The 12318-nt window shown below is 35.7% G+C and overlaps 1 protein-coding gene across 1 annotated transcript in view; it reads left to right on the top strand.

Moving 5' to 3' along the window:
- LOC119790232 (disks large-associated protein 2-like) overlaps positions 1-9034 on the top strand; it is a 53982-nt gene extending 44948 nt beyond the window's left edge. Inside the window, exons 8-9 of the mRNA XM_038295688.1 lie at positions 7149-7301; positions 7445-9034. Of these exons, the coding sequence (XP_038151616.1) occupies positions 7149-7301; positions 7445-7651 (360 nt within the window). The 3' untranslated portion in view covers positions 7652-9034. The remainder of the gene's footprint in view (positions 1-7148; positions 7302-7444) is intronic.
- Positions 9035-12318: the final 3284 nt, after the last annotated feature.

The following is a 12318-nucleotide window of genomic DNA, read 5'->3' as shown; positions in this document are numbered from 1 at the left end:
AAGATGAAGGAGATCATCTTGGACTTCAGGAAGAACCGTCCTAACCACGCTCCACTGCTCATCAACAGCTCAGCTGTAGAGGTGGTCAACAGCACCAAATTCCTGGGGGTGCACATCACAGACACCCTCACCTAGAATGTAAAGACCACCTCACTGACCAAAAGCACATGTACTTCTTGCGGAGGAAGAGGAGAGCCCACCTGCCCCCACCCATCCTCACCACCTTCTACAGAAGCACCATAGAGAGAGTTCTGACCAGCTGTCTCACTGTGTGGTGTGGAGGCTGCAGTGTCGCTGACTGGAAAAAGGTGAGAAGAGTAGTAAGAACAGCAGAAAAGATCATCGGGGCTCTTCTTCCCTCCATTAAAGACATTTCATCCCAGCGCTGCATTTCCCGAGCCCATGCATCATAAATGACCCCTCACACCCCCACCATGGATCGTTCTCCCTGCTGCCCTCTGGGAAGGGGCTTCGCAGCATCAGGTCCAGCAGATTCCAGAACAGTTGCTTCTCCACTACCATTAGACTGCTGAATGTTGTGTAAAATGGGTTATTTTATTGAATTTTATTATATTTTATTATTAGAAAAAATTATGTTAGAACTATAAATATGAAGTCATATGTTTATATTAGTTTTGATGTATTTTTTACTGTTTGTCTAGAGAGCTGTTCTTAACGCAATTTCTTTTTGTCTGCACTTGTGTATACAAAATGACAGAATAAATCTGTCTAAGTCTTAAATGGATAATTCAGAATTTTACAGCATTGATTGAAAGACAAGTCTAGAATTATTTTTTTTTTTTTGGAAAGCTGACTATTTTTTAAAGGATTTAATCAGAGTATTTTGCAATTTCAAAACACATTTTTTTCTTTAGATAGTCATATGTCCTTAAGATCTTTATCCCAGAACGCATACTGTATGAGCATGACTTGGATGTGTTATTGGATGTGGTAATAAAGCTTTAAAACAGACATGTGGTTTTAATGGCCTGTTTAGTGCACAAGATTGGAGACTCCTGCTTCCTATTGGTGCTTTTGTTTAGCTATTTTATAGAATGTAGATTTGATTTATGAGAGTTGCATTTGCTGGGTTCGCAACATGCAGCAGAAAAGGCTTATTTTGAAGGAATGGAAACTGGAGATTAGAAACTAAGAACAAGCGTCACAGGAAAGGTAAGCAATTTTCTTAATATAGGCGACAGTGTTATATGTAAGTTCAATCTGAAAACTCACATGCGAAAAAAGAGAAGATAATTAGAGGATTTTTATTGATACAATTACTTTAGTCTTTGCTGCTCAGACCTTGGCAGGAAACATTAGCGCTGGATTTTGTTTGATATGCATAAACAGCAGCAAAGAACAGGGCTGTTTCCCCCGCCAGGCCTTAAACTGGTGGGGGAGTGGAGATAGTTGGTCAGGCTATAGACTGCTGGTTAGCGAGACGGTATGCTGAGCTTTATGGGGAGATCCAGTGGATTGCGTGAGCTGATACTAGAGCTTCACTCAGGGACCTGGAAGATGGAAGTCCTGTTTGATAACACAGATTGAGAGAACCTGTCAATGATGAGCAAGCATGAAGCGACAGTGGAGAGGAAAAACTCCCCATTGGGAATAAACCTCTGGCAGAACCAGACTCAACATGGCGGTCTTCTGCCTGACCGGTTGAGATGAGACAGGGAAAAAAGAATGACACTGATTAAGTTTAGCTACAATGATGGAGGAGGGGATGGAGGTGGGTTGAAACGGGGTCATCTGAATTGAAGTCAGACAAGCGCAACCGCTGCCTGCGCTTTGCGTAGAAGATGGAGTTTTGGATTGGAGACCTTTTAAGATGAACTCTGGATGCTGATTGGGCTTTCGTGGAGGTGTAGTTCAAAGCTTGTGTCGGAGGTGGATGAAAGGGAGTAATCAGTTTATTCAGTTGAACTTCCACCTACTGTAGGCTCCATTTCCTGGAAGAACTTACTTTAGTTAAAAAAAGGCCTGCAGGCATACATTCTATATGTAATAATAATCACTTTACTTTTTGGTTTCATTTGCTAAATCCCTAGAATTTAGAGGCTTATAAAGACATCCATTTTTCCTCTATTAACTTTCAGGAAACATTATTTGAAATGTTTCAAAGACGTTTAGTGGAAGGAGCTATAGAATTAATACTTACACAGTCAGAGCTTAAAACTCCCTCCTTACATTAAAACTTATTGTACTTATTATAACTTTCATGTTGTACTTTGTATCTTTGTATCAACTTCCAAATTTAATTGTCCTTCTAAACAAAATTCATGCTAGGTAAATAATATTTTAGAGTTACAAAACATTTTAGGAGTGTTTTTTTTCTACTTAGTCTGCCTGAAAGTATATGTTTAACATATTCAATGTGGTCAAAAATGCATTTGAATTATATTAGATTCTGTCATATCTTTAAAGTATAATTTCTAGAACTTCATCCAACTCAAGAGAAGAATTGCAATCGGATTTTAGCTGTGCTTTTTTGGAAAACTTCTTCTGTTTGTTGTTTTGCACATAAAGAGACATTTTCACAAATTTAAAAAAGAATCTGTAATGGTCATCATTTCAAGAGGGTCAATTTGCCAAAACAGCAAATTTTTTACCGGCTATTTGGATTACTCTGTTTTGCATTTTCACACTTTGAGTAAAGGATTAATTTATCTCACACTGGTTTTTTTTCCACTTTAGGATTTCCCGGTCTGCAGGTTTTAGATGTGAGGATAAAATACTGTGTAGTTCCAAAGGCTGATCAAAAGAAATGAAATGAATAAAATCCATTTATTTAGCACTATGCATATTCTTTTCTCTGTCATTCAGCTATTTTTTGTGAAGTTTTTATTCAAAAAAAGCTGATATTTCTAAATAAAAGAAGATGTTTTATAGTAAAACATGACATTGAAAATTAGAAGAAAAAGACATACAAACCAGCCTGGCAGTACATTAAAACAGGATTCCCCTCTTTGACTAGTTGTTCCTACACTGGCAGAAACAATTGTTTGTAAAAACTAACAATGAGTTTTTTACTTTGCTATGGAGGGCCCTCAAACTGGATCAGTATATTTTATTTTGATCCGATTTTGCATAATGTAGTTATGGAAGAGGATTAGGGCCACTGAAATCTGATTTATTTATGGGAAAAAATAGTTTAATCTCAGAATTCTGACTTTAATAAGTTGTAGGGAAGTCATATTTAATTTCAAATAATTCCGGCTTAAACATGTATATAAATGTACTCTTTATCAAAAAGTTAGAAAATCTGTTATTTATCTGTTATTTTATGCAGGCCAGTTAGTTAGTTATATGTCAGCTTGAACACCTAAATTCGGCCAATCATATATCAAGGGTCATCTGTCAATCAATTTTTTTTCGTTCATAGCATCTTGATCAATATTTTGCAACTAATATTTTACCATTGAGTTCCGTCCCAGTGTTCACGGGGATGTGTCTTCGGCATTCTGAGAAAAAAGTCAAAATTGGGAGAAAAATATCAAATTTCTGAGATTAAAGTCAGAATTCTTACTTTTTTCTCATATCATACAGAAATGAAATTTAAAACTATCAGTGGCCCTAATCCTCTTCAGTATATATTTCTAGTGTTCAGCGAATCCACTGAAAATATCCACTTTTTCTCTCTACACAATATTTGCCCAATTTTCTTTTGGATCATATAGTTTTGGGGTGTTTTTTTGTGATCAGTAGTTTTTCTGACCTTCAACGTTTAATTTCTTTCACATGATTTATCAGAGAATTAAAGCCTTAAAATGGCTTTGCAGCCTTTTCCACATGGATCTCAGTGAACCGTTTTTATTTTTTTTTCCTTGAATATTACATGCTGTCAGACGGGTTCTATATATAATTTGTTTCTTAAATTCTACAGGACTGGCAGTAATCAGGCCAGAGTAATGAATGAATAAAACTTAGCTCTTCAAAAAGAAAAGGTTAATCACAGTTTATTCATGATTTAACAAGAAAGGCAATTACCTTCTTCACATTTGTCCAAGTTGGTCTGGATAACTTTGTTCCCTAAACATCATTTTGTAATTACTCAGGATATTTTTAGTGTTAAAAACTGTTCAATGATTTAAAACATATAATTGTAACAAAAAATCAAAGACAAGCACAATCTGACAGGGGCCAAGTACTCTTTAAAAAAGAGGAAGATATGGAAGAAAATAACAAAAGGACATTAGAAAAATAGAGAATATTAAACTGCTACAGAGCTGTGAATTTTATGAAACCATTACACAGCATCAAGAGACAATCATCAGTTATATCTATATATATATATATTATATATTTCTATTCATATATCTATCATGAAAATGGCTGATACAATATAAAATGGTGCATTTAGTGTGTTCTTATAGAGTGTTGATTTAGAAATAAAATCTGTTGTGTGCATAGAACTATATTTGTGATTACAATTAAAACTAGTGTAAAAATTGGTTTATGATTTTGATCAAATGTTTTAGGCTTCTTTTCTTAAGCTTCTTATAATAGTTTTCTGGAATTTTGGCCCAGATGTCTTGAGATTTTGCTTGCATATTCGACAGAAATTACTTTCTTTGTGTTGTCAGCTGTTTTGTGAAATGATTCCCCAACATGGCTCATAAATATAGCAGAAAGTTCTGCTAACATGATTTAATCACGACTGAGAATATTTTTCACATGCTTGTCTTCTGACTTTTTATGATAAAAAACAAAAAACAAAGAACATCCCATTTGGTGAGTCATCTATATGGATGAAAATATGGTTAACAGCACAAGGCTTAAGTTTCTATTAAAGTCCTTACAATGTATGAAATATATATTGGATTTTATTTGAGTTTTCCAATTCACTAATATTTATTTTGCATATAATGTCTGTGTGATTGGGCACCAAATGAGTTATTCTCCATTTTAGATGAATGTGCTTTACTGTTCGTAGAAAGTATAAATAATATTCTATTTAAAATTCATATTTTTTGGAAAAAGAATGGAGCAGAAAGCAAATTACATTACATACATTTAGGGACTGATCTTAAAAAAAAAAGTGCAGATGTGTTAGTACACACAAAGCAAACCTTCAATAAAGGTGCAAAGTGATTTGTTCAGCAGACAGCTTTCAAAAACCATTTTTTGAGTTTTTTTCTTCACTAATATGCAGATCTAATGACCCAACCGCACAAATTCAATGGGTGGAGGATATGCAGATCTAAACATTCACCATGTGCAAAGCAGTTTTCCAAATCGAGAACTCAACAGCAGCATCAGTTTTCCGTCTCTGTTAGTTCTACTGAAAGACTCGCATGCAAAAACTCACATGCAAAAATATTGGTGGTCATTGTTGCCCCAAAGGAGGCATTGGTAGAGAATCTATAAAGTTATAATAGAAGGAAAAAAATGATTAAACTTAAGTATTGTTGGATGTTTAGAAAAATTTAATATCAAAAGAGCCTGCAAAGAGACATGAGTGAGCAGGGTTATTACCTTGCAAGCCAGATCAATCGTTGGAAAATTTAAAAACTCCCGTAAATGCCTCATATCAGCAGCGAGCAGAGGAATAATGATACGTTCAGACCGCATGCGCTAGAGGCAGCAGAAGCTGCTAGTTTACATGCAAAGTCAATGGTTAACTCGCATCAAGGCGCAGCAAAAGGTCCTGCTGCGCGTTTTGAGCAGCAGGAGCAGCACCTCTAAGGAGATGAAGCAGCGCCTCATGAGCTTCTGAGCATCTGACGCACGCGGCACGCTGCGAAAGCAGAAGATGCTGGAGTTGGAAAAATTTAACTTTTGCTGCTCAACGTGTCACATCAACTAATTAGAGAAGCTGATCTGGGAGCTGGCAGGGAGACAGACACTGCTGCTGCAGATCGCTATGATCACTCCCTTGAAACAGCCACCGCAAAAAGTAACGGAAAAATATGAAGAGGCGATCGGGCCGGAGGCTGCTGTTAAACACGTTTCCGAGTGACCGCCGGTGTATGGGGGTCTGAGCAACTCCGATAGCAAATATTTAAAGGCAGGATCGTAATCTTGATGAACTAACTAGATGAGGTTTTCAGGTGGACTAACTTGAAAACATTAAAACTACTTTTTGCCCACTTATAACAGCAAATATAGCAAAACCGCTCTCTGCCATTGAACACAGGAGCAGCAGACGCAGCTGGACACACTTTACTGGAAGCGCTTCAGGAGCGTCAAGGATGCTCTTGACGCGTGTCTAACCTTAATCTGTACAAGCATCAAAAATAAAGCAGCAGAAGCTGTTTTTTCTGCTTCTAGTTCTTTCGGTCTGAATGTAGCATTAGCCTCGATACAGAATTGTTTCAGACCAATTAAATTCATGGCATAAGTCAACCAGAGGCGGAAGGCTGAAGCAAAAAAACAGGGATGTGCCGGTTTTAGCTGGAATATGCTTTATTTCTTTTTGAAAAACGAGGAGGAGGACAGGATTTTTGACTTTTTTGATTGAAAGCATGTTTTTCGCATTCCTCCACAATGGATTTGGTAAGAGTTGCATTTATCAGTTTACTAGTTTTTAAACAAATCAAGCTGCTTCTGCTCTTATTGGCTTAAAACTCAACTTGGGAGGCCGGTACCCAATCAATTTGAAGGACTTTAATGAATGTCCCTCCTTTTTGTGAAATAATTTCTACATGAGGCTTTCCAGATGGATGTGCATCGTTCAATTCGAATTCTACATGGTATCAATTTGGCCAATGCCAGGTTAGCACACTTATGATTTATTGTTTTTTTTTGTTTTCTCTGTTGCACTTTGAGAGAGGCGAGGAGATGAACTATAGATACGATTTATATCATCTTTTATGATTATGATTATTTCTTTTGTGAACCTCATCTTCCTTTTACAGTTACTCAGAAGCTGCCAGTAGAATTTGCTCATTTTGTCAACATTTGCGCAGCGATCTTTGTAGATCACCGACAACAAGCCCACATCCTACGCAGACTAAAAGAAACACTTTGTGCAGTTTTGTGCCCCTTATTTTGAATCTATGAAATCAGACTCTGAGTAGGAAGCCATGACTCATTTAAACCTGCAGTGGGCTCGACGCTCTTTTCATCAGCGAAAGCAAATAACAAATCAGACCAACATGGAAAAGGCAGCAATTATTGTTTCATCCATTCCTCTCCTTCCCCAGGATCCTAGTGCAATGCCGCGACCCACCTCTCAGGACCTGGCTGGGTTCTGGGATCTGCTGCAGCTTTCCATTGATGACGTCAGCATGAAGTTTGACCAGCTGCAGCAGATTAAGAACAACAACTGGAGGCTAATTGACAGCCCAGAAAAGAAGGTAAGAAGTCAGTTAGACTCCACATATCACAACATTTTTTAAGCTGTATAAATTATTTTTCTTTTTTGGAAACCAAATATAAAAAGACGAATGGATTATGAGGGAGAGAAGGGACTTATAACCAGTATCCAATTTTCCTACAGTCCCCTGCCCCCATACCAAAGAAGACAGTAAGACAAAAGAGTGCAATGACGAGGGAAAAATCCCTGGACCTCCCAGACAGGCACCGGCAGGAAGCACGTCGGAGGCTCATGGCAGTCAAACGCGCAGCCTCCTTTCGACAGAACTCAGCATCGGAGCGAGCGGACAGCATTGAGATCTATATTCCAGAAGCTCAGACTAGACTTTGAGAAAAGGTTGGATCAGGGATCTATAGCTTTCCCTGCTCCTGTGCTCCAGCAACTTTAAAACTAGCTTTTTTTTCTAGACTGCTTCTCTGTCCACTTCTCCGTTTTCCATCTCTGGTCCAATAGTCATCCTCAGTGCCCATTACCAACATCAATGGACTGTAGGAATTGTTAAGGCTTCCATTGCCAAAAAACATACATCTGAGATGGGCTGGATGGATTTTTGTCTTGGTTTGTTGGTGATGGAGATCTAAAAAGCTCTATCATGTCCTGAATGGGTATATAGTTTTTCAGTATTTGCAAAGTGCCATTTTAATAGGAAGAAAAGTGCAGCATTGAAAACCTTACCAGCAACCACACCTTTGAGCTGAACATTATTGTGTTTATTTGGAGTTTTAAAAGATTGGTAAAAGTTAATAACCCTCCATTATATTTTATTCTCTTCAGATTATGCATTGTTTATGCAGTCTAAGTTTGAAAAATTGCCAATGCTTGAAATACCTCAACTCTGTGCACTTGGCACAGGTAACCCATACAAGGTGCTTCAGGCAATCCTAGCTAAGCTTTTGATTGGTTAAACATAAAAAAAAATCCAGATTTCTAAGGTATCTTAGCCATGATCAAATATTTCAGAGTGTATCTCAGTATATCTAAATATTATTAAGACATATTTTTCATGCAGTTTAGAAAAGTGAAACTTACATTCATGATCATTGCACACAAAATAATATATTTCAAATCATATCTATAAAATCTGATGATTATGAATTACAGCTAATGAAAACCCAAAAGCAGTTTATTACTTTTTTTAAATATTATGTAAGAAAAGTTAGATGGGATTATTTTTCATAAAGAAATTTTCAACTGCATCTTTGCCTTTCATAGCTTTTCCATTAACTTAACTTTCCATTGTTACATTTGGATCCAGCACTCTATGACTACCAAGCTTCTTATGCAATTATGTTTTTGTGACTTGCCCTATATGTGGAGGGATATAAAATCTATTTGAATATGTTTCCTTTTTTTAAATGAATGATATCTTTATATTTTAATTTACTTAAATGCACATGAGTAAGCTGGCATCGGAATGACATCTGGCCTCGTTTCGTCGTTCTCCCTCACGCCAATTTTCTAAATATCCAATGTTCATGTTGCCAAATTGCAATCATCTACTTGAAGCTGTAAACATGCAAATCTTGTGCCAACATTTCCATCCAGCCAATACAGTAGAGAAGTAATGAAAATAAACTATAAAGGTCTGTGTAACTTCTTAGATTGAAACATGTAGACAGATGCACTTAAGCACATAAAATAATTCTCACTGTTTCCAGGGGAAATGTACATACCCAAGTTCACGATAGTATTGTTGTATTTTTTAATTGTTAGTGGGACAGTTATGCTGTTTTTTTTTTTTTACCATCGTTCTAATTCCTCCTTTGCCTGCAAGTAGCATTGCACTGCTATGTTTTGATCAGTTTCTAAGCACTTTCCATTTAAATTGTGCCCTCGGTCCATAGAGGATAAGGAATGATAAGGAACCATAAAAGAAAAAAGACGTCAAGTTCTTTAAACTTTGAATCATGTCTTCATTTTTCAATTGTCCTAAAAATCTCCCCGTCTTGAATGAAGTCAAAACGAAGGATTGATCCAAATATACAAACTAAAACTGGGGTCGGGGGGGGACATAAAATCTCAGATAACTAAAGCTTTACAAATATAATGCTGACAAGTAGCATATTAGATTTATCTATTGATAATAATCTGTGATCTATCCTTAAAAAATGCACAAAGTGGTGACAAATCTAGGCTCCTTTCCTCCCAGTGGGATAATCTCCATCTCTGCGTCACTTCGAATCAATATGGACTGGGATTACCACTCTTGTTTATTGGATATTTTCTCTTGGATGATGTTTTAATTTTGCGTGTTTGTTGTATTTTGATGTGTCCTGGAAGCAGAAGTATCCACAGACATTTTTGGGTTAAGGTACTTAAGCCATAAAATAGGTCACCCATCACAAAACATGCTTGTAAAATAGTGAGAATAAAAAAGTGAGATAAATTCACTTTTGTATTTATTTCTTTACTCATTCAATACACATTTAGTGAAGTAGGATAACTTAAATGACTAAAATGAATAAATAAAATAAGACCGGGCCAAAAAAGACAATCAAATCATGTTGTGTATGCTCTTTAAGTATCAGACAACATGTTAAACATTAATCAAAAATATTCTTAACGTTGCTTAAGGCAGCTTAACGTTATCCTATAAAATGTTTGTGGTTTTTCTTTTTTTTTTTTTTTTTAATAGGGGCCTTTTATTTCCTCACTTTAAATGAAACAAAGTTAGTGGTTCAACTTTAGACCAACGATTCTAATTTGGGAAGCAGTAAAACTGTCTTTACGTTCTTGGTCAGTCTGCTGCAGCTTTCTGTATCCCCAATCCCCCGTTTCAACCAGACAAACATCAGTAGAAGGAGTCATAGATAGAATCTGTCGGCCATCTGTTTTACAGAGATGCTCTCTGTATGAAAAGGATCAAAATATCCTTAAAGATATTTTCAGCTAAAATGTTTCCAGATCCATATTTTTTGAGCATCCACTCTTATAATTAATGTTTTCTATTAGAAAATATATCAAGTAGTACATTTGTGGAGGATTAATAGGTAAGACGCTGTTAGAGCAAACTTTGTTTCTGAGTTTTGTTTAGCTCGACTGTTCACTCTACAGTCTTGTCGTAACACAATTATACATTCAAGTGATAAAAAGTTTAGTTGTCTGTGAGGGACCGAGCCAGCTGAGCATAAGGACACAGTGGTGATTTTCAGGAAAAATTGGTTTTATTTCCCTAAATTAACAAGAATCCCAACAATAATTACAGGGCCCTTAAAAAAAAAGTTCAAATGAGGAGACTAACTTCAGGCAAAAATATGAAGGTTAAACATAACAAAACCTCGAACTAAAGGCACAAACAAAACTGACCTGAAACACAACAAACAAAGGAGACTTAAATACTGGCTGATCGACCAGACTGACACATTGAGGAAGAGGTAGGGAGGACATCTACACAAATTTAACAAAAATAACTTAACATTTGGCTTAAGGATTAAACTTAAATTACACATAACTAAACAAAATTAACAACATGAGCAAATCGCAAAAGAAAGATAAAATTATGCAGCATATTAAAATGTTAACTCCATGGTCTTCCCCCATAGTAGAACTCCAGATGGTATGACCCAATCTATCAATCAGTCAATGAGTGAGCGAACCAGAGTCCTTTGCATTCTCCCAGTTGAAGGTATTCTCTAAAACACTAGAAAATGAACCACAATCAATATTAAGCATTTGACTAAATTAAATACACAAAAATGAACCAAATGTGAACGCTACAATTTGAACTAATGTTTTCTAATATGGTCAAAATGAACAGAACTGCTACTATGTGTTTAAACAAAGTGAAAAAGTGGTTGTGTTTGGGATTACTGATCATGTGACCATCACATTGTCCAACAGCGTGTTGCATGTCCATCTGTTGCAGAATATAAAGAACTTGAGAGAATAAATAATTTTATTAGGCAGATTTGGAATGTTTTTTTGTCTGAATATTGATGCAGGTTACAGGACATGCATGACTGTACACCTTTCATGCTTACTGTACTCAGAGCATATGAGACCTGATCACATGACTTGCCCTGATTTCTAATCTACTTCTGACTCTTAATTTTTTATCTGGCTCTGTTTGCACCAAGTCGGGGCCCATCCTAACTCTGTATTTGCTCTGATTCACCCTATCATGATGTGTGCTTAATAGTAAGAAAAGGTGATTTTAATATTACTAAAGTAGGTTTCAGTGACAAGGTTAGATATCTGGATGGTATCCACACTATAATATGGAAAATATGCCCTTGTAATAAAAAAATAAAATAAAATTAGGTTGTATATAGTTAAATTTGAAAAATACAAAATGTAGATGAAATTAGTGATTAGAAATATGTACACATTTTCTATTTAAACTTGTAAATGTGCCATCATAAAAAGATTTAAGAACAGGTAATAATATCTTATATTTAAGATTTTTCAGGGGATAAGTACCTTTTTTTGTTAAGGTGCAAATTGTTTAAATTTTTTACTGACAGATCAAAAAATGTCATTTGTGAAAATAGGGATAATCTACAGTAGATGGACCTAGATCACGTCGGTCAGCATCTGTGTCTGTGGTATCTGCTAATAGGATCAATTAATTGGGAGTATTTAGTGCAGCTTTTTTTTTTTCATTTTAAGGCCAAGAAAATAGTATTATGGTTGTTGCTTATGTTCTGCAGAAAGTAAAAAAAGAAAAACATTAACTTGTTAAAAACCCCTCTAAAAATTTCAAATGGCAGATTTTTTTTAATCTATGATATTATTAAGATAATTTTGGGATTTTTATAATTATCATGCTTACAGTTAATTTCGAAACATTCAATATAAAACTTTTTTTAATTGTTTATTTTTATTTCATTTAAAGTCAACAATAACATATAAAACCTACAGATAAACATATAAATATGCCAGGGGGTATAATAATATAATAAACACGTACAGTCAGGAGGAAAGACAAACAAACTTACAAACATGTGTTTAGGAGTGTCATATATACAAACATATATATACATAAAAATACATATATC

The sequence above is a fragment of the Cyprinodon tularosa genome, unplaced genomic scaffold (genome assembly GCF_016077235.1).
Source record: "Cyprinodon tularosa strain WSP-4 unplaced genomic scaffold, ASM1607723v1 ctg359, whole genome shotgun sequence".
NCBI classification, from domain to species: domain Eukaryota; kingdom Metazoa; phylum Chordata; class Actinopteri; order Cyprinodontiformes; family Cyprinodontidae; genus Cyprinodon; species Cyprinodon tularosa.
The sequence above is the reverse complement of the archived record's forward strand: the minus strand, read 5'-3'. Positions and strand labels throughout refer to the sequence as shown.